The 27638-nt window shown below is 47.8% G+C and overlaps 1 protein-coding gene across 1 annotated transcript; it reads left to right on the top strand.

Moving 5' to 3' along the window:
* Window positions 1-1758: 1758 nt before the first annotated feature.
* Window positions 1759-26734, top strand: Rp9 (RP9 pre-mRNA splicing factor). The gene is made up of 6 exons (XM_028872556.2): window positions 1759-2033; window positions 14716-14746; window positions 15776-15905; window positions 19969-20060; window positions 25274-25335; window positions 26150-26734. Exons 1-6 carry the CDS (start codon window positions 1906-1908, stop codon window positions 26337-26339), a joined length of 633 nt encoding a protein of 210 aa, XP_028728389.1. The 5' UTR covers window positions 1759-1905; the 3' UTR covers window positions 26340-26734.
* The last annotated feature ends 904 nt before the right edge of the window (window positions 26735-27638 follow it).

A 27638-nucleotide genomic window follows, 5' to 3' on the forward strand; every position in this document is an offset into this window, starting at 1 on the left:
AGGGCTGGTTTTAATTCCTCTGTGACGGCTTTTCATCATTCCAGGCTACAGCAATGATACCAGATATGGTTTCAGAATTCAGCCTCGAACCACGACTAACATCTTTGAATTTCAGCTCTATGGGTTACTACTTCTGCATCCTTGAGCATATGTCATGGAACTCTGTAGGCCCCTCCTGGTTTGTTAAACAACCAACAGCTTCTAGGCAGCGACAATGTCCTCATACAAACGTGTCTCTTACTTCTTCATCTCCCTCCAAAAAGACCACAAGAAAGCACCGGTGCCGAGCATCAATTCTAGTTCATAGACGTGAAGTAATGGTGCTCTTTAGCCGTGGGCTTCGTGCTGTGGGGCCTGCCTGCTCTTCTCCTGCATACTATAGCAAGTACTCTGAAACGTCTATTGCTGGAAGGCGTGGACTCTTCACCTGGATCTGCAGGTGCCTGATGGGGATTGAGATGACCGACTGGAACACGGTTTGACCAAGACTTTAATTATTGGTAACTGACCCTGCCCCAATTCTTCCTCTTATTATGCCTAAAGTTCAGGTCAGTAGCCTGGAAATGGACTGCAATGCTTGACGGCTGTTCTCTCAATGTGACTATAGTGACTAAAATCCCTTCATTTCTAACCCCCTAAAAACATACACACATACACATGCACGCACGCACACACGCACGCGCATACACACATACACATGCACATATACACACACACACTTTGGATACAAGATCTCACTATTGGCTTGGAACTAACAGCAGGTTAAAGTCCTTCCTTGCCTGTTCACTATGATTCCACTTTGCTCTCCTCGGGTAATACCAAACTTGGAATGCTCAGAATGAGGCTTCTAGCCTGAGACTCTGGTTACAGGACCACAGGAGGAAAAGCAAGGGTGCTCTTCAGGGGGACACACTGTGACTCTGCTTTTTATTTTGACTTGCAGCACCAAAAATCTTGGTAAAAAACTATATATATATTGGTCTGTGTTTTACTACGCATCACATGCACTGGAAAAACTGGAGATTTTATAGGGTAAGTCGTTTTGTTCTCCAAATGGATGAATCCACAGGTAACAAGTACAGGACAAGGACCCAGAGAGCAGTAGAAAGGCTTTTAGTTCAGGAGTGCATACTGTTCTTACAGAGAACCAGAGTTCGGTCCGCAGCAGTCACTAAAGGTGCATTACACGGCCTGTAGTTCCAATTCTAGGAGAGCTGTCGCCCTCTCCTGGACTCCGTACGACCACCACACCCCACTCCTGCACCACCACCCCAAATACACATGGAATTTAAATAGTTTCTCTTTCTCCTTTGAGACAGTCTCACCGTTATAGTCCTGGCTAGCCCGAAACTCGTTTTGTGGACTAGGCTGGCCTCATATAATCACAGGTCCTCCTGCTTCTGCCTCCTGAGTGCTGAGATTTAAAGACTTCCACCACCTCGTCCAGCCACAAATAATTAAAACCTTAACAATATAAAAAATAAAAAATAAAGGTGCACGCCTTTAATCCCAGCACTCAGGAGGCAGAGCCAGGCGGATCTCTGTGAGTTCGAGGCCAGCCTGGGCTACAGAGTGAGTTCCAGGAAAGGCTCCAAAGCTACAGAGAAACCCTGTCTCGAAAAACCAAATATATATATACATATACTAAAAATGAAAAAATCAAGAAGCAAGCCTCAGAAGTGGGTGTGGCCTTCAGGCGACTTGGGCTCCCGGAAGCCCTCAGGCCCCGCCCTCCGCCCCGCCCCCGCTTCAGTTCCCGCAGGCCTCGGGGGCCGCCGGGGCTTGTCTGCGGGTGCCCGGCTGGAGCTCGGGCTCTGCGGCGCGGCCGGCGGGACGTTGGGCGGGGGCGCGCTGCGGGGCGGAGGAAGCGTCTGGCCGCCTCCTCCCAGCCCGCCTCGGGTGGCGATGTCGTCCGGGGCCGGTTCTCGGCGGTCGCGGGAGCCGGCGGAGCAGGAGCTGCAGCGGCGGCGGGAGCAGAAGCGGCGGCGGCACGACGCGCAGCAGCTGCAGCAGCTCAAGCACCTGGAGTCCTTGTGAGTCGGCGGGGCCGGGGCCGCGGGCTGGGGACGGTGCGGCCCGGGAACCCAGGGCCCGGGGACGGCCTCGCCTGCAGCGGCCGCAGCCGACGGGTGGGCGTCGCGGCCTGACGGGCCCCCGGCGCCCTACGCGGGAGGGAGGCCGGCTGGTGTCCCGCCACGGTGGCGGCGGCGGTGGCCGCGTCCGGAGGCCGAGTTCTGAGCCCCGCGGCCTCTGGGCACCGTGCGACGCAGACCTCGGGTCCCCTGCCACCGACGGGACGGGCGGGAAGCTCCGGGTGGAAACTGCGGAAGACACGCGGGAAGGCGGCTGCCCACCCCTCCCCAGCCGAAGGTGGAGCCCGGTGACCTGCGGCGCGGGTGTGTGGCGTCGTGCGGAGGTGACGGAGGGTGGCGGCCGCGGCTGTACGGACTGCACCAGGATAGAAGTCAGAAGCAGGGACAGAGCTTAGGGCCGCTGAGCGTGGTAGCATTGGAGAACAGAGGTTTACTTGTTATGCAGACGAGTCTGTGTGTGTGTGTGTGTGTGTGTGTGTGTGTCTGTCTGTCTGTCTGTCTGTCTGTCTATGTGTGCCTCTGAGTGTCTGTCTGTCTGTGTCTCTGCGTGTTTCCGTGTTTCCTCAGGTGCCTTGTTATGCAGACGAGTGTGTGTGTGTGTGTGTGTGTGTGTGTGTCTGTCTGTCTGTCTGTCTGTCTATGTGTGCCTCTGAGTGTCTGTCTGTCTGTGTCTCTGCGTGTTTCCGTGTTTCCTCAGGTGCCTTGTTATGCAGACAAGTGTGTGTGTGTGTGTGTCTGTGTGTCTGTCTGTCTATGTGTGCCTCTGAGTGTCTGTCTGTCTGTGTCTCTGCGTGTTTCCGTGTTTCCTCAGGTGCCATCCACCCAGCACATTTTGTTTTGTTGAACTTTCCCTTTTATATCCCGGCCCTCACTACCCCGTGTATCTTGTTCATTTCTTCTTAAGACAGGGTCTCAACACCTCAGACTAGAGCAGGGCCTCTTTAAATTTTTCCACATAATCTCCCTTTCCACACTTAATAAGTTTATTAAGGTACACAATATTTTGGGGAACACAATACCACCACATTTCTTCTCTTTTTGTCTAAAATTAAAGAAAGCTTATAACTAATACAAGAAAAACTATCCAATAAATATATACAATATATACAGCCAAAAATTACATTAATGATGTCTAGTCCATTAACATTTGACAGATTCAGATAAAAAACTCCATTATATATATTAACGATGTCCAGTCCAGTAACATCTGATAAACTCAGACCAAAAAATTTTCATTACTTAACTTATTTAAAACAAGTAGTTCCTTTTTAAAAATAGATTCCATAATCTCCCTTTCCACATAATCTCCCTTTCACTTCACCTGAGAAATGTTTACACTACTGCAGGCATATGGGTGTATAAATTAGGGGATACAAATCAAACATTACTGATAGAGTCATAAGGAAATTTATTTAAAACAGTTCTTTCTCATACATATAATTTTACCATTTATTAAAGACAAAAGCAAGTTTGCATACTAATGAGATAGATGTGCTTGTTTATTTTTACATAAATAATTCAGTCGTGGCTGGATATTTGAATGCTGAAGAATGGGGAGCATCTTCAGCGTTTTTCGGAGTTGCTTTATGTTTTGATTTTGTAAGTGTTGGAGCTGTGACCCCACGGCCACTGTGCAGAAGTATGTTCTGTCCAGGGCCATTTCACAGACTTGGGATTCTGACCTGTATGTAGGCTGTATATGTACTTGCCCCATCTGTATGCCTGGTGCCAGAGGAAGCCAGATGAATGCTTAGAGTTGTGAGGAACCAGGTGGATGCTGTGTACCAAACCCGGGCCTTCCACAGAAGCAGTGAGTGCCATTAGCCACTGAGCCGGCTCTCAGGTGCCACTGAAACTCCAATCCGCTACTTCAGCAGCAGTTTTTTAAAATCAAATATTCTGTGCCAGCAAGATGCCTCAGCAAGTGGGAAAGCCCTGCTGCCATGCCTGATGACCAGGGTCCAGTTCCCAGGACCCACATGACAGAAGGCAAGAGTTGACTCCTGCAAGTCGACCTCTGACCGCTACACACATGCCTTGGCACATACATACAAGCACACCAAATAAATAAGTACATAAAAATATAATAAAATATCCTAACAGTACTACACAGAGATAATGCTAACTTAATGCACAGCCGAGTGATGATAACAGGAAGATACGGAAAGCCTCTGTTTCCTATGATTGAACCGTCGCTGGTATTAGAACCGACTTCAGGATTCCAGCATCTACCAAGGAGCACCTGAGACGTCCAGCCTTGTAGGCTGAACAGCTGTCGGCTTCTTGGAATAGGTTTGCAGTTTGCCAACACTACAGTTACTGAAGCCTCTCCTAGAAGCACAGAGAGCGCTAAAAGTCCATGCTGTGAACTGTTTGAAGAACTTACTGAGATAAATGCATTTGATGACCCTGATTCACCTATCGTAAGGAGCAAGCAATTTAGTGACTGCACATAAAACTTTCAACAACTAGAGGGGAAATAAGGAGAGTAACAGTGCTGGCTGGCTGCTCTCAGCGTCTTTGGGTACAGGGACAAAGGAAAAGTGTGACCTCGGTGATAGAATTGACTGGCTCCAGATGTGCGTAAACAGCCTAATGGTTTCTGAGTGGGTGCTGGAAGGGAATCTTCTCTTGAGCAGCCATCGAGCTCATCCGTGGAAGATCCGGCCAAAGCACCCATTATAAGATTGGCTGAATTACAACAAAACTGAAGTTCCAGCCACTGAGCGGGTCAGCAGTTAAAGTAAGGGCACTGATTGCTAAGGAACGGGATCCTGTACTTGGGACGGAGATGCGTGCGAGGACCCCACTGAGGCCGAGGACTCTGAACCCGCAGATTCTCTGGGGTTGATCTCACCTGAGGAAGTCGTCTCTCCACCCTTAGCAGAGAATGCGCCCATGCCCCACCCCTGTGGCAGAGAATGCGCCCATGCCCCACCCCTGTGGCAGAGAATGCGCCCATGCCCCACCCCTGTGGCATTGCCCTCTCTGCATTTGCCTGAGGGATTCACCATCATTGTCTGCCAGGCAGCAGTGACTTTCCTGGAAGAGATGCCAGGCTAGGTACCGGTGTCCCCGGGGCCCATGGATAGTTGCCTCTACATCTATAGCCAGACCTAAGGCAGGCTCCTAGAGGAGAGATAGGAAGTAAAGTCCATGAGGGGGTGCACCATACCACTAAGGAGCTTAATGAGTTTGCTAATTCATTGAAGCAGAAGTTTGGGGGATATGTATGAGAATGCATTTTAAGGGTGTGGGATAATGGTGGAAGGGACATAAAACTGTATCCGAATGAGTTTATTGATGTGGGCCCACTGAGTGGTGATTCTGGGTTTAATATGGAAGCTCATACAGTTTTTTTCAAAGGTGTCAAAAGGTGGTTGGTTTGCTGAAGCATTTGTCAAAAGATGGCCTACTGAAAAAGAGTTGGGGATGCCTGGTATCCCTTGTCTTAGTATTGATGAAGCTAGAGTGGGTACACTGTAAAACCTAACCTTCCACCCAGAAGACATGTCCTTCACAAATCTTATAAGATGCAAAATGTGAGGGGACACCAGTACATTTGAAGATCTTTGTCATCACCCTTTTCCTTGTGCCAGACCTTAGGGATGGAGATGTTGCTGCTAGTTAGATGAATTAAATGTGATTGGTTTCGTAGTTATCCTAATGGGTAGCATAGGCAAAGCAATGTCTGTAATGGCCTGACCTATAAAGGCATCACAGGCAAAGTGGTTTTTATGATGGCATGACTCCTATGGACCTTTGGTACTGGCTAATTAGTCAGGATGTGTTTAGGAATGAAATAGGTAAGAAGCGTACTATGGTTTTGTTTCATCTGTATAAGCAGAAGAATTCTCAAGCAAAAGATAGGCTACATGGGACTGTGACAAGAGGGAGTATTTGCAGACCCAGAACACCTTGAATGAAAGGACTGTCAGGTTCCTCTCGGGAAGGATCTTGCTAAAATTCCCAAGAGTTTACTGTTAGCCTTTCTCCCACCCTTCCCAAGAAGGATCTATGGCCTTTACAAGGGTAACTATACACAGGGGAAGGAAACAATCAGACTTTCCAGAGTCTATTGGAAACCTGTTCTGAATTGACAGTGATTCCAAGAGACCCCAAAAAGCACTGTGTTAAAGTAGGGGCTTATGGAGCCCGGTAGTTAATGGAGTTTTGGCTGAAATCCAACTCACAGTGAGCCCCCAAACTTATCCTGTATTTATTTTTCCAGTTCCAGAATATATAATTGGGATAGATGTACTTAGAAACTGGCAGAATTCCCACATCGGTTCCCTGACCTATGGAGTGAGGACTGTTATGATTGGAAAGGCCAAGGAGAAGTCGCTGGAGTTGTACTAGGGAAAATAGTGAACCAAAGACAATACTGCATCCCAAGAGGAATTGCAGAAATTAATGCCAACCATCAAGGACTTGAAAAATGCAGGGGTGGAGCAGATGTACAGAGAAGCCCCATCTTGAAAAACCAAAATGGGGGGAAAAAGTATTTGATAAATCAATAGTTGCAAACCACATACCAAATGTATTAATCTGCACAAGTATTGACACGACATCTTGTACATAAGTGGCAATATTAGTCATTACTTGATTGAGTTTTTGATAGTCAACTCTCAGTTCTCTACAGTCTGTCTTTTGTGTAGACCAGATAGAAGGGCTAAAGGGAGATATGGTAGGAACCACCAGCCCTGTATCTTTTGTTGTTTTTGGTGGTGGTGCTTGTTTTTTTGAGACAAGGTTTCTCTGTGTAGCCCTGCCTGTCTTGGAACTCCCTCTATAGACCAAGCTGGCTTCAAACTCACAGAGATCCACCTGCCTCTGCCTCCTGAGTGCTGGGAGGTATGCGCCACCACCGCCAGGTTGCAAATGCTTTTTCTTAAGTACCTGTCGATAAGGGCCACCAGAAGCAGTTTTCTTTCCGTTGGCAAGGCCAGCAGTACCTTTACAGTTTTACACCAAGGGTAGATTAACTCTCCAGGCCTGTGTCATAACATAGTTCAAAGAGATCTTGATTATCTGTCTCTTCCCCAAAATTTCACACTGGTCCCCTCTGTCGGTGACATTGTGCTGATTGGACCAAGTGAGCAGGAGGTAGCAACCACTTTGGATTTGTTGGTCATGGCTATGTGCATCAGAGGATGGGAAATAAATCCAATAGAAATCCTTAGGAGTCCAGTGGTGTGGGGATGCAGCGATCTTCCTCCTAAGGTGAAGGATAAGTTATTAAACCTGGCCCCTCCACCACCAAGAAAGAAGCACAGCGTTTAGTGGCCTATTCGGATTCTGGAGACAGCACGTTCCCTACTTGGGTGTGTTACTCTGGCCCATATACCAAGTGGCTCAGAAAGCTGCTAGCTTTGAGTGGGGCCTGGGACAGGAGAGACTTTTCAACAGGCCCGGGCTGCTGTGCAGGCTGCTGTCCCACTTGGACCACATGATCCTGCAGACCTTATGGTATGGAGGTGGCAGTGGCAGACGGGGATGCTGTTCGGGGCCTTTGGCAGGCCCCTTAGGAAAATCACAGTAGAGACTTTTGGGATTTGGGAGCAAAACTCAACCAGTATCTGTAGAAAACTATTTCCCCTTTGACAGACAGCCCTTTATGGTGATATTTTAGGTGTACTGAAATGTGATTTTATTTGTATTTTAATACATAAAGCTGCCTGAGGGTCAGAGCTAATAGCAAGCCATAGCAGAAGTCTGGCAGTGGTGGCGCACGCCTTTAATCCCGATCACATGACAGGCAGATCTCTGTGTGTTCAAGGATACCACCACCATGGAGACACACGCCTTTAATCTCAATACCAACCATAGAGACCTGGAGGTCTGTATAGATGGGCAGTGAAGAGGAGGTCACGCGGTTAGGTTTACAAACAATGAGAAGGCAGAAGAATAGAAAGTCAATAAAAAGGACAAACACACAGGAAGTAGGTCTCTTGCAGAGAGGTAGGACAGCAGCGGCAGTGAAGGGTAAGGTTTTTAATCTCAGCTCTTAGCTATTGCTCTGACCTCTTGGCTTTTAACTCTGTATTTGGCTCTGTGTTTCTTACTTAACAAGACGGTTACATCTACAGCCCTTGGCCTGCTATTGGGCATTAATGGAATCTGAACGTTGGACAATGGGCCACCAAGTTACCGTGTAACTAAGCTGCTCTTCCTGTGTGGATATTACCTGACGCACTGTGACCACTATTCATGGTTGTCAGCTTGACTATATCTGGGATGAACTACAATCCAGAAGTGCAGGGCACGCCTGTGAGAGAGATTCTGCTTGGTTTGAAGTGGGTAAATCCATTTCTAGTCCAGACCTTTGAGGAGGGAAGACACGCCTCTAATTCTGATCTTGAGGTGGAATGACCCATACCTTTAATCCAGATCTTGAGGCAGGAAGACACATGCTTTTAATCTGAGCCACATCTGCTGGAAGCCTAAGGACATGGGAGAAGGAAGGTTTTGCTCTTTGCCTGTCTCCCCTCGCCTTGCCAGCACATCCATTGTTCACTGGCGTTGGAGCCTGCTTCCAGATTCCAGCATCTACTGAAGACCAGCTGAGACATCAGGCCTTGTGGGACTGAGAAACGACTGGATTCCTGGATTTTCTGTTCACAGCCGACCATTGTTAGATTGACTGGACTGCAGCCTGTAAGTCATTCCAATAAGTGTGTGTGTGTGTGTGTGTGTGTGTGTGTGTGTGTGTGTGTGTGTGGAGAGAGAGAGAGAGAGAGAGAGAGAGAGAGAGAGAGAGAGAGAGAGAGAGAGAGAGATTCATTCCATAAGTTCTATGAGAACCCTGACTAATACAGCCATAAAGTAGGATATACACAGCAGCAGTTCATATCAATGGAAACAATGGAAACAGTATATTCATGTTCGGGCCCAAGCAGGTTCTAATGGTGCAAGTGAAGTACATGAAGAAGTTGCCCAAATGCCTGTGGTTTCTGCTCCAGTTACAGTGTCTTCTGTACGAGCAAGATCTCAGGAGGTGTACCCTGTGATCTCTTGACTGAGGAAGAGGACTAGGCCTGGTTTCCTGATGGGTCTACACTCTTTCTCCAGCCATCCCTGTCATTGCCCAATGGGCCCATGAACCACGTGGCCAGAGTGGCGGACATAGAGGTTATGGGTTTGACAACATGGACTTCCTCTTACCAAGGTTGACCTGGCTACAGCTGCTGCTGAGTGCCAGGTCTGTCAGCAGCAGAGGCCAACAGTGAGCCTCAGCTATGGCTCCATTCCCTGGGATGACCAGCCAGCAACCTGGCGGCAGCATGTCCGCTGCACTGGACCACTTCCTTCATGGGAAGGAAGGCCAACATTTTCTCTTTACTGGAACAGATGTTTATTCTTGCACATAATGCTTCTCCAAAACTACCGGTCTGTGGACTTACTGAATGCTTTCTCCACCATCATGATATTCAACACAGCATTGCTTCTGACCAAGAAACTGATTTTACAGCCAGAGAAGTGTGACCTTGGGCCCACATTTTACCATGTTCCCACCATCCTGAGACAGCTGGCCTGCTAGAATGATGAAGTGGCCTTTTGAAGACACAGTTAAAGCACCAGTTAAGTGTCAGCAGCCTGGAGGGCTGAGGGGGGTCCTCCACAAGGTGGTGTATATGGTACAGTTTCTCCCATAGCCAGGATCCGCAGGTCCAGGATTCAAGGGGTGAAATCTGAACGGCTCCGCTCACTGTCACCCCAGTGACCTAATAGGAAATGTCTGCTTCCTGTTCTGCCACCTTAAGTTTTGCTTTTCTAGAAGTTTCGGTTTCATGGGGGAGGTGGAGAGCTCCTACCTGAAGACATAACAAACATTCCAATGAACTGGAAACTCAGACTTCCTGCTGGCCACTTTGTCTTCTGATACCTTTAAGCCAACAGTCTAAGAATGGAATAACAGTGTCTGCAGGGGTGACTTATCCAGATTACCATGGGGAAATTGGATCGCCTCTCTGTAGCAGGAATCTTAAAGGTACTTATTAATAAAATCAAACCTGAGGCCAGTTATTGGGGTGAACACTGGAAGATCAGAGAAGCAGAACAAGCCACAGCTACCTCACCTCGCCAGTTCCTCAGCTGATCCTGTTTCCTCCGATTGGATGCCTCTGAGTCCTCATCCAGAATGAATCTCAGTTGAACTGAAAGCTTAACCAGCCAAATGCTTCTAGTTCCTGATTTTCACACCTTATATACCTTTCTGCTATCTGCCATCACCCCCTGGGATTAAAGGCGTGTGTCACCATGCCTGGCTATTTCCAGTGTGGCCTTGAACTCACAGAGATCCAGAGGGATTTCTGCCTCTGGAATGCTAGGATTAAAGGCATGTGCTACCACTGCCTATCCTCTATGTTTAATATTGTGGCTGTCCTGTTCTCTGACCCCAGATAAGTTTATTAGGGTGCACAATATTTTGGGGGAACACAATACCACCACACCTCTCCACAATGGAGGTAAGGAAGATTATGTCTGGAGTGCAGGAGGTCCTTTAGGGGATGTTTTGGGGCTACCGTGTCCTGGGATTAAAGTCAGTGGGAAACTGCAGCAGCCCAATGCAGGCAGGGGGGACAAAGAGCACAGAGTCCTCAGGAGTGAAGGTGTGGGTCACTCCTCCAGGGAAAGAGCCAAGGCCTGCCGAGGTGCTTGTTGAGGATGGAGGAGATGCAGAATGGGAAGAGAGGACGGCAGTTATAAATACCAGCTAAAGCCACGTGACCCGTTGCAGACACTACGTTTATAACTCACAAGAGTATTTTTGTCCTATCTTGTTAAGAACATGTTTTTGTACATATGTGCACATATATTAAACTATTTTGTTTTTTAGTTTCTTCATGTAATATAACAATCAATTGAGGTAATATCAATGGTTATTATCACATTTAAGTTATGAGACTGTATAAGAGTAAGCATTCCTCGAGGGATATTGCCACCTATCCTAAAATATACAGCGCATTTGTGGTTGTACATGCTGTAGTTAGATCATGTTAGGTGGAATTCTGACATGTTTATTGTTTTCATTTAGACGTTAAACATGACATAAGGAAATGTGATTGATGTCAAGTTGACAAGGGGTGGACTTGTGACGACTGATCTCGGTTGTCATCTGGACTGCATCTGGAATCAACTAAAAACCAAGCCGCCGGGTACAGCTGTGGGAGATTTCCTTAATCAGGTCATTTGAAGTAGGGATGCCCACCCTAAGTCTGGGCCACATCTGGTGGCCGTCCACATAAAAGAAAGAAGCGTTTTTGCCTACTTGCCCTCAGTCTGTCTGTCAAGTCCATCTGTCCTGCTGCTGGGGCTTTCCTTTGCTGGCATTAGAACCTACATTTCTGAGATTACAACATAGACCGAAACCAGCTGAGACATCCAGCCTGGGACAGAACAGCTACTTCCTGGCCTTTCTGTTGGAAGACAGTCACTGGAGTAGTGGAACCACAGCACTTAAGCCTCTATAATGAGTGAGTGTGTGTGTGTGTGTGTGTGTGTGTGTGTGTGTGTGTGTGTGTGTGTGTGTGTGTGTGAGAGAGAGAGAGAGAGAGAGAGAGAATTCATGTATTCATTTGATCAATTCTGTTCCTGACTGAACCCTGACTAATACAATAGCTAATACTTCATATGCAAATTTTAAAAATAAAAAGATATAACATTCATGAAGTCAAAAACATTTACTTGTTCTGAGCACTGTTTTCCATCCTGTCCTTGTTTCATTCGTGACTGCACTCATTCATTTTTCTTTGTTTTCCGCTCTCCCCTCCACTGCCCCTGTTTGTTATTTGCCCTTTTTGCACCATTGGAGGTTGAACGGAGGGAGGCTTTGTGAAGTTTAGGCAAGCTCTGTAGTACTGCGCTGTGTCCCTGGCCTCCTTCTGTTTTCTGTTTTGAAATGAGCTGAGGTTACCCACTGTGTAGCCCCAGCAGCCCCTGGATTTGCCGTATCTTCTGCCTCAGTCTTCCTAGCAGCCACATTTACAGGCTTGCAACATCAGCCCTGGCTTGCCTTGTGTTTTGATTTCTGGCTTACATGTATTTGTTTATTTGTGTGTGTGTGTGTGTACGTGTGTACGTGTGTACACGTGTGTACGTACCTGCCTGAGGAGGCCTTTAACATCATCCCTGGGAAGTGATCCAATGACAGGTTCTGACTGGCCTAGAACTCACCGAGTGAGCTAGACTAACTGGCCGGTAAGCCCAAGGGGTCTGCTTGTCGGTGCCTCCCCAGCTCTGGGGTTTTAGTGCATGCCAGCAAGCCCAGCTCTTCTTCTCTTTTATATGGGTTTGGGAATTATCTCAGGTCCTCTTTTCCACAAAGCATGCACTCTACCCCCTGAGGCACGTATCCCCAGCCTGAGGTTCTGGTTTTCATTCTCTTTGTTGTCTGGGTGTTCTTGAATCTACCTACATTTGATAGTGCAACATGCAATGTCAGCCATGGTGTCATCCACCAGGGACTGAAATGGGGGTGAGGGGGGGTTGTGTTGAGTTCAAGGGCAGCCTGTGCTACATGGTGAGCTCTGAGCTACTTTTGGAAACTTCAAGATGAGAGAGACAGAGGGAAGATGCTCATTCAGGGGTTTTGTTTTGTTTTGAGGCTCTGTGTAGCCCAGGCTAGCCTGATCCACCTGCCTCTGCCTCCTGAGTGCTGGGACTTGTGCTGCCACACCTGACTTTGACTCACTGACTGGCAGCTTCAGCACGGGGGTCGGGGCTGCTGGGGGCTGCCACACTTAGCCAGCCCTAGATTTCTTTTTTTGTTTGTTTTGTTTTGTTTTGTTTTGGTTTTGGTTTTTCGAGACAGGGTTTCTCTGTGTAGCTTTGTGCCTTTCCTGGAACTCACTTGGTAGCCCAGACTGGCCTCGAACTCACAGAGATCCGCCTGCCTCTGCCTCCCGAGTGCTGGGATTAAAGGCGTGCGCCGCCGCCTCCGCTGCCACCACCGCCGCCAGCCACCCGGCTAGATTTCTTAACTACCACAATGCAAACACATTTTATTCTAATTTCTTAACCTCGTTTACTTAGCATTTACATAATATTTTGAAGCATAGTATCTTTTTGAATGTGTTACATTAATGAATTTATTTGTCCTAGTAATAAATACCAACCACTTTACTTTAAACTTGGGAAAACATCTAAACACACTTTTGTGGAACACTTTTACCAATAATAGCACATTTTAAAATCTGTAATTGTATCACATTCCATTTATAGTGATCAGATGCATCTTCATGCATTTGGACCTTGTTATAGTCAGCCATATGTTGTTTGTTCAACACTTGTAGCTCACTGATGGATTTGGGAATTCATGTACTTTGCTCCCAAGTTCCTCTCCATCCGGATGCCCGAGACTTTTTGTTGACATTGGAAATGAAGGGCTGCTGAAGGAAGTGTCCTTTCCCAAATGGCTCAGGTTTCCATTGGCTTTGCTGAGTTAATCTCATGTCACACTCTAGATTTCCTTTTGAAGAGTTTTTGAATATCTGCTTTGGAAAAAGCACTGTGCCAAATCTAAGAAGCTAATTTTGATCTCTCCCAGCCATTTACTTCAGGACCTTCAAGGGATAGACCGTCCCCTGACCTTTTAAAGGCTCTGGATTCATGATATTTCTAATCCATCCTTGTATTGGTTAGTTTTTGTCAACTTGACACAAACTAGAGTCACCTGGGAAAACAGGACCTCGGCTGAGGATTGCTGTCATCAGATTAACCTGTGGGAAAGTCTGGGGACATTTCCTTGATTCATGATAAATGTGGGAGGGGCCAGCCCACTGGAGGCGGTGCCTCCCTGGGCACTGGTTGTATAAAAGCAGTCTGAGCAAGCCATGGAGAACAAGCCATGGTCTCTGCTTCAGCCCCTGCCTTGGCCTCACTCAGCGTTAACCTCACCTAGCCTGTAACCTCACATAAACCCTTTCCTCTCCGGGTTGCATTTGGTCAAGTCGTTGGTGACAGCAACAGGAAGCAACCTGTGCCAATCCCTACCAAGTTGTTTTTTCCTCATCTCAGATCAGAAAACAGAGTCATTTCACTCTCCCTTAGTCTGGTTCCTTTTCTCACACCTAATTTTCATTTTTCTTCTGAAGACCGCTTAGCCCTGCATGAAAGAGTCCAAACAAAGAAAGCATACATCCTTGTGCTTTCCTGTCCCTTCCAGACGTCTGGTGAGAAGGAGTACTGCCCGGGGTTTAGAGGAGTGAGGCACAGGCGGCTGTGTCCTGTGTCGCTCTGTGGATTCCTAGGAATCTAGAAGGGTCTGAGTGTTGAGCTCTGAGCATCATCATTGCCCTGATAGAAACCCTCTGAGAGCTGGGGAGCGCCGACACCACCCGGTGTGCGGGGAGCTTCCGGGGAGGCTGGCCCCGTGGGCACCCTCTGCTGGCCCCGTGGGCGCCCTCTCAGGCTGGCCCCGTGGGCGCCCTCTCAGGCTGGCCCCGTGGGCGCCCTCTGCTGGCCCCGTGGGCGCCCTCTGCTGGCCCCGTGGCGCCCTCTGCTGGCCCCGTGGGCGCCCTCTGCTGGCCCCGTGGGCGCCCTCTGCTGGCCCCGTGGGCGCTTGTGCACTGTTTTCTGCTGATATGTTTGGTGAAGATGCTTTTTGTGTTTCATTTTCTAGTTACGAGAAACCTCCTCCTGGATTTATAAAGGTAAGCGATTGTAGGCTTGGTTACTCTATTAAATATACTTCGGGGTTTAGTGGTTTCCTAGGAAAAAATGGTGTGATTTTTTTAAATCTCCTTATATGAAAACACTTTCTTTTCTACAGATAACCAGGGTAAACCCTAATTTTGGAATTTGTCACAACCAAAGCCTATATCTACCTTTCTAGAAATGTAATCAGCTATCATTCCCTGTCCTAAGGAACTAGTGCAAACACACGGGAGTCCCTGAGCCTCGGCGCCCTTTCTGTCTCTGGCAGTATCTTCTAGAAGCTCTGCTGTCCATTTTCCTTGTCTGCCTCACTCAGCCAGCTCCTCAGTACATTTAGGGGTGGAGTCTTGAGAGCCCTCAGCTCAGCTGTGAAGATGCCTGAAAGGATGACACTGCAGCCTCAGGGCGGACCCCTGCAGCCTCCAGCAGGGTCAGGGTGTTTCAGTAGCCGGGACACAGAGAAGCAGCCAAGGAACAGAAGACTTCCGTAAAAGAAATGTAAATAACCAGAAAGTAGAGAAACACTCTGGTTCTAAATAGTTATTCGCTGGTGAAAATCTCCATCGGAGACACCGTGACCTTTAAGAGAAAAGGTGAGGACGGACTCCTCAAGGTTGTCTTCTGACTCCTCAACTGCATCATGGGAGGAGTTTGCCTTCCCCAAGAAGTGTAGTTTTCTGAGAGCTGTTTTCATGTAACGCTCGTCTCTAGTGTTGTAGGATGCCTTTCCTCCTTCTACAGATTGTGAGAGAATGAAACCTGTGTGACCTGTTTCATGTCAGAGTGTGGAGGTCACGTCATTGCTGCACGGAGCATGTGCTGGTGCTCTTGAGTACTTCCTGCCCTGATAGCTTGTCCCCCCAGTTCCCAGGGATGTTACTAAGGAAGCCAGACAACCATAGCCTCCCGTGCGGGAAGCAGGGACCAAGTCCTGTTTTGGTTTTGGTTTGTTGGGTTTTTTGGTTTCAGTTTTGTTCTTTTGGCTTTGGTTTTGTCCTGTTGTTTACACTCTTATCTTCCTGTAGGAGGATGAGACAAAGCCGGAAGACTGTATTCCAGATGTGCCGGGCAATGAGCATGCCAGGGAGTTTCTGGCTCATGCACCAACTAAAGGACTTTGGATGCCGCTTGGGAGAGAGGTCAAAGTCATGCAGTGTGAGTGTGCAAGGGTTCGGGTGACGTCTCTGGGCAGTCTGTCTCCTGTCACTAAACAAGATGCGTGAGGGTGGGAAAGTCATGAGCAGGTTTATTTGGCCCACGTTCCCATGGCTACAGGGTCTGTGCAGCACAGCATCAGCATCTTGGCCCATGTGCCCTGCTTGCATCATACACGATGGAGGGTGTTCTGAAGGGAAACACTTGCAGGGAGTGACGAGGTGGGTGTGCAGTCACCCCAGACCTGGCCTACCAACCCATTAGCGAGGATTTAGTCCCCTTGACCAAAACCTGCCTCTAAACTCTAAGCTCCACATCTTGAAGGATCTCCTACCCTGTACTACCACATTGCTGACCAGGTTTTCAACATGAACTTTTGGGGGACATACCAGATCCAAACCACAGCACGCCTCTGTACACACTGGGTATGTGCTGTACGTGACAGTACCATGGCTCAGCAATTAAAGGCACCTTGTTGCCCTTGCAGAAGACCTGGGTTTGGTTCCCAACACTTACACGATCGCTCACAACAGTCCATAATTCCAGTTTAGAGCTAGGGTACTTTCTTCTGCCCTCTGAGGACACCGAGCACACATGTAGTATACATACAGGCAAAAACACTCATAGAAATAAATGAGTAAACAAGAAAAGAAAGACTTAGGAAGGTTATCTCCTGGCCCATCTTGAGAGACCTCTGTGTGCATTCTTCATTAAATGGACTCCCATTGATGCCATGTTTATGGAGTGTCAGAAGTCCTCTGGTGTCCCCAGCAATGTGTTCTTGTTCTGTTTGCTTGTGATGATGTGCAGCTTCTGAAGGAAGGCAAGGCCTTCTTGTTCTGTTTGCATGTGATGATGTATAGCTTCTGAAGGAAGGGAAGGCATTCTTGTTCTGTTTGCATGTGATGATGTGCAGCTTCTGAAGGAAGGGCTTCTTTTTTTTCATGTGATATGTCAGCTTTGAGGGCTTTTGTTCTGTTTGCATGTGATGATGTGCAGCTTCTGAAGGAAGGCAAGGCCTTCTTGTTCTGTTTGCATGTGATGATGTGCAGCTTCTGAAGGAAGGCAAGGCCTTCTTGTTCTGTTTGCATGTGATGATGTGCAGCTTCTGAAGGAAGGCAAGACCTTCTTGTTCTGTTTTCTCACAGCCATTTTCCCACTTCTTCACCACATGACGGAAGCTGCAGGTCCTACAATGCAGAGCACGCATGCACAGGAACCTGCCTGCATACGTTCCTTGGCTCTGGTGTAAGAAAAGTGGTCCTGGGCCTGGAGGGATGGCTCGTTAGTTAAGAGCACTGGCTGTTTGTCCTGCTTACTTTTCTATTGCCATGATAAAGCGCCATGTACAAGGCAACTTAAAGAAGTGTTTGATTTGGGGGCTTTCTTCAAAGAGTGAGGCTATGAACTCCAGGCTGCAGGCAGGTGTGGTGCTGGGCCAGTCGCTGGGAGGGAGCTTGTGTCTCATCCACAGCATGAAGCAGAGAACTTACTAGGAACGGCGTGGGCTTTTGAAACTTCAGAGCCCGATCCCAGTGACCCCACCGAATCCTTCCCAAACAGTTCCACCAACTGGGGCAAAGAGAATGGGGATTCCATTCTTAGCACCTTCATGGCAGCTCACAACCGCCTCTAACTCCAGTTCTGGGAATCCAGTGACCTCTTGTGACCTCCCTAGGCACCAGGCATGTATGTAGTGCATAGACAGACAGACATGTAGGCAAATAAATAATAAATACATAAAATAATATACATAAAACATTGAAGAAATATAAAAGAAAAATGGTTCACAAAGTGCTAAGCCTGCCGATCGCAACCCCCGCTCCCCATCCAGTCTCCATCTGTGCCTGTGTTCTCTGTGGTACACTGTCTCTCTTGTGCCAAGTGTGCCCTCTGCTGCTGAGCTGTCCCTAGTCCCGTAGGCCTGCCAGCACAGCTCTGCATTCAGGCTCTCGTCCATCCTGTGGGGTCCTAAGAGCGCACTACGGATGGCGTCCTTCCTGCTCTCACTTTTACTGCGGACCGCACTTGGAATTACAAGGATCATCTTTTGGGCTTGTTGTCGTTTTGAGATGCCATCTCCTTACACAGCCCAGAGTGGCCTTGAATTAGCAGTCCTGTTTTGTCGGCTTCCTGAGTGCTGGGGACTTACGGGTCTGCACCACCTCTATGCCAGCACATCACCTTTAATACGTACTGGATGTGTGTATATCCACCCCTTGGCATTTCACATCCCCTGAGTCTTGCTGACATACAGCATTAGTGAAGGATGTGGTCATTGTTCCGGAGGCTGTTTTGGATGAGTGAAGGGGAGGCTGAGACAGGATCCCTTGCCACAGTACCATTAGCCTGGATCTCCAGGTAGGCCTGCCACATCCTCCCTAGTACTAGGATTCTAGGTCTGTGTTCCTGTAAGTTAAAGCGGCAGGTACACAGGAGGACAGGAATCCCCAACGCCCATGTAAAATGATGCAAGCGGCTGTCCGCGTCTGCGGCTCCAGCATACCAGGAATCCCATTAGATGGTGGAGACAGGGCTCAGAACTTGTTGGCCGGCCAGCCTCGCCCAAACAGCAAGTTGGTGGGAAACCCTGTCTGACGGGAATAAGGCAGAGGACTGATAGAGGAGGGCACGTGACTTCCTGTCTGGCCTTGACTTGAGTCTCATGCACTCACACATGCGCATGCCACAGAGAACTGTCACTCCCTTTTACAACACGCTTTCTGTAGTTGCTTAGCGTGGACCACATGAGCTCATCTTTGCAGCACTCCGGCTTCCTGACCTCCTTGGTCAGCACGTAAGAACAAGTGTCGCTCGGCTCACGCCCCTGGGCAGCTGCCTGGTTTGCCTCAGAGCTAGATGGAATGAAAAGACGTCAGGGCAATACTGGGACCCCATCACTGCTTCACACACTGAGAGGCTGCCACACCTCAGGCCACGCCCACGTTCAGTGAGGTCCTTTGAGTTGTATGCTTGCTTTTGTTGACTTGAAGCATGTACATATGTGTTCCTTACACCGGTTCCTCAGGCCCAAACCTCTGTAAGCACAAAGCCTTCCTCTCTTTCTCAGGTTAGGTTACACGACATTTTAAGAGAATCTGTGCTTCTGCTTAAAAACAGGCCAAGCTGGAGAAGCAGCTCCGGGTGGCCTGCATGCTGCTCTTGCAGAGGCCCGTAGTTGAGTTTCCAGCACCCACACCGGTGCCTCACAACCACCTGTAACTCCAGCTCCAGAGGATCCCACGCCCTCATCTGGCCTCTTCAGTTAGTGCACACACGTGCACAAACGCACACTCACCGCAAGTGAGAGGCAGGCCATGGTTACACAGTGAGACTCTGTCTTGAAAAAAAAAGAAAAAAATGCGGCTTCCTAAAGCTTGATATAGTAGTGTGTGCTGGAAGTCCTGGCATGTCAGAGGCAAGTGTCACTTAAGTCTAGAAATTCGAGCCTGGACTCTGTAGGGGGCTGGGGTGGGGACTTTGGACATGGTTTACTCAACCTAAGATACTATTGTAGTGAAGCTGGAGATTTTACCCAGAGTCTTGGGCATGCAAAGCCATTCTCTCTCACTGATCTAAATCCCTAGCCCTCAGCATCAGAGCCATTTCTCAAATAGAAAGGATTCGCTCTGCTCCCCTATTAGCTGTTTTCGTGTGTCTGTGTGTGCTTGTATGAGTTCATGTGCACCGCCTGCATACAGCAGCCCGTGGAGCAAAAGAGGGCAGTGGACCCCTGCAGTGCAATTGTAGGTGGTTGTGAGCCGCCGTGTGGGTGCTGGGACTCATGGCCTCTCTCCAGACCCTGCTGTACTCTGGAAATGGAGTGAAAACACTAAGAGCAGTGGATTGCTTCCTAAATATTTGATGATGGAACATTGACTCCTAACCTCACAAGATCCAAAGAAGCAATTAGTTCCCTTCATTATCTTCTGGGACCTTCATATTTTCATCCGTTAATCCTTTGTGTTTTAGAATTGGAGTCTAATGAAAACATTAATCTACTGAAACGTTATCTCAGTGAGGTGAGACCGTATTTTACAGAATTGTTTTTCTTTGGCTTTAGGTTGGCGTTGCAAACGGTATGGCCATCGAACAGGCGACAAAGAATGTCCTTTCTTTATCAAAGGCAACCAGAAGTTGGAACAGTTCCGAGTTGTAAGTAAACCCTGAACTACCAATATTAACATTATCACAGATGGTAAATGTTAGGAGATAGGTAGTCACTAGTGAACGTGGGCTCTATAAGTACATACACCCCTGTTATGCATTTGCGACAGATAACCTCTTTAACAAAAAGCTGACTGGGGGCTGGATATGTAGCTCCTATGGTAGAGTGCTTGTGTAGCATGCACAAGGCCCTTGTTCCAGCCCCAGCACCGCATAAAGCAAGCGTGATAGTGCATACCTGTAATGCCATCACTTGGGAGGTAGGGACAGAAAGATCATGAGTTCAAAGTGAGCCTTAGCTACTGAGTGAGTTTGAGGCCAGCCTGGGCTAAATAAGGCCCTATCTCAGAAGGGAAAAAAGAAAATGGAGGGAGAAGACTGTGGGGCTTTACCCACCAACCCCACAGTTCCCCAGAGTTTTCTTGAGTGCAAGCAGCAGGAAATATTAGATAAAAGGATTTAGATTGTGGAGATAAACAGATAGAAAATAAAGGATAGCCTCGAGAGGGCCTGGAATCTTTTCCAATGGGCCCGACTGTCTCTGCCCAGGGTATTTATAGGAATGCTAAAGGGTGGAGCAAAAGACCTCCTCCCCCAGCACAGCCAAGTGCAGACCATCTCAGACACCTGCACTCAGGCCCGTGGACCTGCTGGGTAAAGCCACGAGGAACCTGAAAACGGGCTCCCACAGAAGACTCCTATTCAAATGCTCTATTTAACAGGTCCGCAGTCTGGCATGGAGAACTGGAAGTTCAAGACTAACCTGAGCAGCTTACTGAGTGCTTGTCTTGATTGAGAAAGGAGGTTTCAAAGGGCAGGAGGTGGACACAGATGGCTCTGTGGTGGATGCTTACCTGGCATGTGCAGAGCCCGAGTTCAGTCCACAGCACCGCAGAAAAGGGAAACCAAAGACAGATAGATACTCTTACTTAACCTGAGGAACAGTGACTCATTTTCTCATACCCAACGCCATGTATTCAACCCTTCTTTGTAGTTTACGGTATATAAATTCACATTTATTACTCAGCTGAGGGATTTCCTACCCATGGAAACTTAGATGTGTCTTGGGAGCTGGAAATGTGTGTTTACTAAGATGACCATCTCCCATTGTACTTTCATGAATCACGTCTTAGAGGTATGCATTCTCATCCAGTAACTAATTCTGCCAAGTAAGGCACAACCTGTGAATGTACTAAGGTTATCAGTGTATCCAAACTGAGGCCAACGGGGCCAGGTGTGGTGAGCCAGGTCTGCAGTCCAGCTCCTGAGAAACAGCAGAAAGACCTTGTGTGAGGCCAGCTTGGGGCCCGTAGCAACAGTCTACCTCACAAAACAAAACATCAGTACACATCCTCCAGGGACTAGGGAGATGGCCTAGTGGATAATATCGCTTGCCAAGCAAGCACAAGAACAGGAGTGTGACTCTCCGTCATCTCTGCAAATGCTAGGTGGGCATAGCAGCCCACCAATGCCAGCCCTCAGAGGGTAGAAGGGGATCCCCGAGGAAACTAGCTGGCTAGAATAGTTGTCTTGGAGACTCTGGGTTCAATTGAGATACCTTGCCTCAATAAATAAGATGGAGGACACTGGGGAAAGACTCCTGAAGTCAGCCATGGGCTTTGACATTCACATATGCGCGCGCGCGCGCGCACACACACACACACACACACACACACACACACACAGATGCACCTATATACACATGCAAGAACTCAAGCAAATAAAATTATCCAAAAATGTAGCCAGAAGTTTTTCTGTCCCACCCGGCCCCCGCAGTCCATAGCCACTTATAAAATAATCACTCAGAGGCTTATATTAATTACAAACTGTATGACCTATGGCTTCAGCTTCTTGCTAGCTAGCTCTTTCATCTTAAATTAACCCATTCCTATTAATCTACATGTGGCCATGGCATTACTGGTCTGCTGGTATCTTGTTGCTCCTTCAGCTGCGAGCTCCTGACTCCACCCTTCTCTCTGTGTCTCCCTGGACTTCCCACCTGACTATAAGCTTTCTTGCCCTATGCCCAAAACAGCTTTATTTATTATCCAGTGGGAGACACACACACACACACACACACACACACACACACACACACACACACGTCACAGCATACAGAAAGACATCCCACAGCACAAAAAGAAAATGAATAACGAAAAGCATTGTTTAGACTCTGTGCGATGCTAGAACTTGAGCCCGGGGTCTCCTGCATTCTGGGGGAGCACTGTGCCCCGCTGCAGTCCCAGCCACAGAATTATGCTGCTGAAGACTGGAGACTGTTAAGGGAAAGGGTTCATGAACACCTAAGTGAGAAACAACCTGTGGTTTGCGTGGGAGTCCATACCGGTAGTCCCATCACTCAGAGGCAGGCGCTTCAGTCTCTGAGCTGGAGGCCAGCCAGGGCTACACAGTGAGACTCTATCTTTAACAAAACAAACAGACAAAAAGTTGCATGTATCTTATGGCTCAAATTCTTTATAAAATGTACCAAAAAGTAGCCGGGGCAGTAGTGGCGCACACCTTTAATCCCAGCACTCGGGAGGCAGAGGCAGTTGGATCTCTGTGAGTTCAAGGCCAGCCTGGTCTACAAAGCAAGTTCCAGGACAGCCAGTATTACACAGAGAAACCCTGTCTCAAAAAATTAAAAAAAAAAAAAAGATATACCCAAAATTAACAGTAATTATGCCTGGTTGAGGAGAGAATAATTTTTAAGTTTATTTTTACATATTTCTTGGGATCTTTCTTTTTCTTAACATTCTTTCCCAATTTTTCTTAACATTTATTGTGTGTGTATGTGAGTTTGCATGTGGAGGTGGGACAGCCTGAGAGAGTTAGTTCTCTCCTACCCCCTGGACCTTAGGGATCAAACTCGGGCGGTCAGTCTTGCTGACAGGTGTCTTGCCCGCCGAGCCATCTGCGGCCCCATTTCTGCGTTCTAAGCTTGTGAGTAGAGGCGCTTGCTGCCAAGCCTGCTGGCCTGAGTTTGAGCCCCAGGACCCACATGGTGGAAGGAAAAAGAGACTTTGAAAGTTGTCCTCTGACTGCCAAGAGCATACAGTGGCACACACGAAAATGTGCACACGCATGCACGCACGCACACACAAAATAAATGTTAAAATAATAATAACGGGGCTGAGAGATTGCTCAATGGTTAAAGGCACTTGGCCGCTCTCCCGAAGGACCCAAATTCAGTTTCCAGCACCCACATTGCAGCTCACATCTGCTGTAACTCCAGTTCCAGGGGATATGACACCCTCTTCTGGCCTCCATGGGCAGCCCCACATACATGCATACATTCACACATGCGCTCAAATAAAAACTAAAATGCTGTTTAAAAAATGACATAAAAGCACACACAGATTTGCAAAGAACAAGAGTATGTTATTCAAATCAAAGCAACAGTACACACTAGGAAAGAATCTACTGTTAGGATCGGCACAGGAAAGCTGGCCATGGTGGCACACCTTTTAACCCCAGCACTCAAGAGGCAGAGGCAAGCAGATCTCTGAGTTCTGGGCCAGCCTGGTCTACATAATGAATTCCATGCTTGCCTGTGGCTTCTTTTGATAGGATCTAAAGGGTTTGGGTCACTAGGCATAGAGTGATTCTCTATTTTGATTGATAGATTGACTATTATATAACCATTTTCTTCTTACTGAACTTTCCCCTTCCCATAATGCATCTGATTTGATCATATTCACATGCATTATACATAGGCATGAGATACTAACTAAGCATTCTCCCTAAAAGATCACTTAGGGGCTGGGCGTGTGGTACACACCTTTGATCCCAGCACTTGGAGGCAGAGGCAGGCAGATCTCTGTGAGTTTGAGGCCCAGCCTGATCCACAGAATGAGTTCCAGGCAGGACAGCCAGGGCAGAGAAACCCTGTCTCAAAAAAAAAAAAAAAAGTTTTTCCTTCCTAGGCACAACTGGACCTCTACATTTATACCTTCACATTAGACAGACTCTGTGTGTGCTTGGAGGTCCCTGGGGAAGAGGAGCTTACTTCATTGTTTAGAATAGGGTGTGTGCATAGACTGGCAAACACATAGCCCAAAACAAGGGGCATCCCAGGTTTCCAAACTAGCCTCTATGCTTGCCTGCCTCAAAGGTGGTATCTTATGCCTGTAATCCCAGAATCCAGGAGAGGCAGAATCGCCTTAACTTAGAGGTCATTAATAAAGTTTTTAAAGATTTATTTATTTTTATTTTATGTAAGGGTGTTTTGCCTGCCTGTCTGTGCACCACATGCCTGCAATGCCCGAGGAGGCCAGAAGAGGGCATCAAAGGACCTGGAACAGGGGTTGCAGAGGGTTGTGAGCTGTTAATGTAGATGGATGCTTGGACTAGAAACCATGTCCTCTGGAAGAGCAACCAGTGACCATCTTTCCAGCCCTCCTGTATTTCTTTATATGGAATATTTAGTTATTTCCTGTATATTCTAATTGGAGAAGTATTTTATATCCTTAAAGTGTTTACAGTAATAAGGCCTGGATATGCTGGCACACAGCTATAATCCCAGCATTCAAGACTGTAGCAGGAGGATTGCCATGAGTTAGAGTTCAACCTGGTCTACATAGTGAGTTCCAGGTCAACAAAGAATTGTCACAAAACATAGTGAGACACTTACCTCCAACAGCCAAAAAAAAAAAAAAACCGATAATAATTCTAGTCCTTCAAAGGGATTAAATATGTTGTAAGGTGGGTGTGTGGTGGGGTTCCTTGGGATCCCAGCACTTGGGAACCGAAGCAGGTTTGACAGAGTATGAGGTGACCCTGTATGACAAGTGAGACCTTGTCTCAAAATGAGCTGGTAACGAAAGGCTTGATCCAGCACTTAGCGGGTGGAGCAGGAGCATCAAGACTTGAAGGTCAAGGTTATCCTCGGTGTCATAGAAGGTTCAAAGCAAGCCTGAGCTACGTAGTAAAATCTTGTCTGATTGAGAAACACAGATGCTGATCTAACATCAGGCTACAGGATGCTAACTGTAGCCCCAGCACCGAGGAGGCCGAGGAGGAAGATGAGAAATTCCGGCCAGTCTGAGCTCCACAGCCAGTTTGAAGGCAGTCAAGGCTAAATAGTCTCAAACTTAACAAAAATCATATCAAATGCCGGTGTCAGTTCATAGAGTTTAATTTTTACGTCATAAAGCAGTCCACGATTACTAACCAAAACATAACCTTCTCTGACTCTTAAGGCACATGAAGACCCCATGTATGACATCATTCGAGAGAATAAGAGACATGAGAAGGATGTAAGGTAAGGCTGTCTCATTGCTGCCAACGTCCTCTTCAGATCTGAAAGTGCACAGTGTTAGAACAGTGTTCTGATATGTGGGGACAGCTTATAACCCCAGCACGGTAACTGAAGGGCTGCCAGAGCAAGATGGAACGGAGGTGTCGGGGTAATGAGTGGCCAGCTTCTCCTACAGTTCCCTAAATAATCAGTAGGCATGCCTTGAGTTGCAGACAGTCACATTGTGCTGTATCTTTGGTGTGTGTGTGGGGGGGGGTGTTGTTGTTGTTGTTGCACAGTGTCTCACCATGAAGCTCAAGCTGACTTCAGATTCTAGACTTGGCTGTGTCGGCCTAAGGCGTGCTGAGATGACGACAGGCCTATGGACAAGGTCAAGGCAGGGACAGGGTGTAGTTTTCTTGGTAGAGTACTTCCCTACCATGCACGAAGCCCTGGGTTTGGTTTGATCCCCAGACTTGCACATACCAGGTGTTACGATGTATACCTATACCACCATCACTTAGGAGGTACAGGCAGAAGGATGAGAAGTTCAAGGTCATTCTTGACTACATAGAAGTTGAGGCTAGCCTAGAATGCATTGGGACCCTGTCACCAAAACCAAAAAGGTTTTCTAATTGGTTGTATTGTAGTTCTTGAGGAGCTGCATTGCTAAGAACAGCGGTGGGAATGTTTCAGTAGATGCACTCGCTAGAGGTTATAAGGGCTATGGGAGAATGCACAGATCTTTAAGACAATGAAAAGGGCGTCTTTAGCAAGGTAGTCGTGATTCCCGGCTCACTGCTGCTCTCAGGTGACATGTTGTGATGAATCTGTTTAGGATCCAGCAGTTAAAGCAGTTACTGGAGGACTCCACCTCAGAAGAGAGCAGCTCCAGCTCGTCAGGCAGAGAGAAGCGCAAGAAGAAGAAGAAGAAAGAGAAACACAAGAAAAGGAAGAAGGAGAAGAAAAAGAGGAAGAAACGAAAGCACAAGGCTTCTAAGTCGAGTGAGAGTTCAGACTCAGAGTGACAGCTGATGCAGACTCTCAAAAACACCCACAGGCCAAAGAGCAGCCGTCCCTGAGAGCGACGGGACGGGACAAGGAGGGGACACCCGGCACAGCGGGGGACTCTCACCACCTCCTGGTACCAAGTGACCACCACAGGGCAGGCGGGCTCCCGGGCTCCCGGGTGCGGCGGCCAGCAGCACCTGTGTCCTCTTGCCTGCTGGTGACTTGTGTCTGTGATTGCTGTAATAGGCCGGCCACCTGAAGGGGACGGTGACCAGGAGACTCGTAGGAAACACTCTTAGGGTGCTGCCACAGCATTTGCCCTCCATGGTGTGGCAGCTCAGTTCCCACGAACTTCAGGCTTGACCTTCTCTGTGGTTCGGGATAATAAAAGTTCATGATTTATTTTTTAAAAGTTGTCATTATTAATTCAGACTGGTAGTCCAAGTCTAAAAGCTACACACTCCTTTTTTACCCCCATTCCAGTTGGCTTACCAGTTTACATTGTAGCTTTTTATAGATATCTCATGTAGACCTAGGTGTATGCATATGCTTTCGATTCTATCTCTGGGAGACTGATAATGGAAGATTGCTGAGTTCACAGCCAGCCCGGGCTAAGCAGCAAGACCGTATCTTTAAAGAAAAAAGAGAAGAGGATCATGTGTCATGAACGTAATAAATAGGGTGTTGTTTTGTTTCATTTTGAGACAGAGTCTGACCATAGCTCTGTCTAGTCTGGGGCTGTCTATGTAGACAGGTTGGCTTTTAACTAGTGGGGATATGCTTGCCTCTGCCTCCCAGATGCTGGAATTAAAAGCATGTGCTACCATGCCAGGGGTCTATAGGACTTTGGTGTGTTCGTGTGTGTGTGTGTGTGTGTGTTCGTGTTCGTGTGTGCGTGTGTGCGTGTGTGTGTGTGTGTTCGTGTTGTGTGTGTGTGTGTGTGTGTTCGTGTGTGTGTGTGTGTGTGTGTGTGTGTGTGTGCGCACGCGCGTGTGTAGGCCAGAGGACAACCTCAGGTGTCATCCCTTTGGTGTCCTTTTCTCTCAGGGTCCCTCACTAGCTGGCAGCTCACCAAGAAGGTTAGGCTGGCTGGCCAGTGAGGCCCAGCACTCTCCTGTCTCTACTCCCCACACAGGACCTACAGATAGACACCGCCACGCTTGGCTTTGTTCACATGGTCTTGATGATCCTTGCAAGGCAAGCTCTTACAGACTGAACTAACTGCTTCTCCAGCCCAGGGCTTCTTATGTACAAATGGCCTTATATGCTAACTGCCATGTTCTCAGCTTTTTAAATAAGAGTCTGAAATGGATGCT

The sequence above is a fragment of the Peromyscus leucopus genome, chromosome 7, assembly GCF_004664715.2.
Source record: "Peromyscus leucopus breed LL Stock chromosome 7, UCI_PerLeu_2.1, whole genome shotgun sequence".
NCBI lineage: Eukaryota > Metazoa > Chordata > Mammalia > Rodentia > Cricetidae > Peromyscus > Peromyscus leucopus.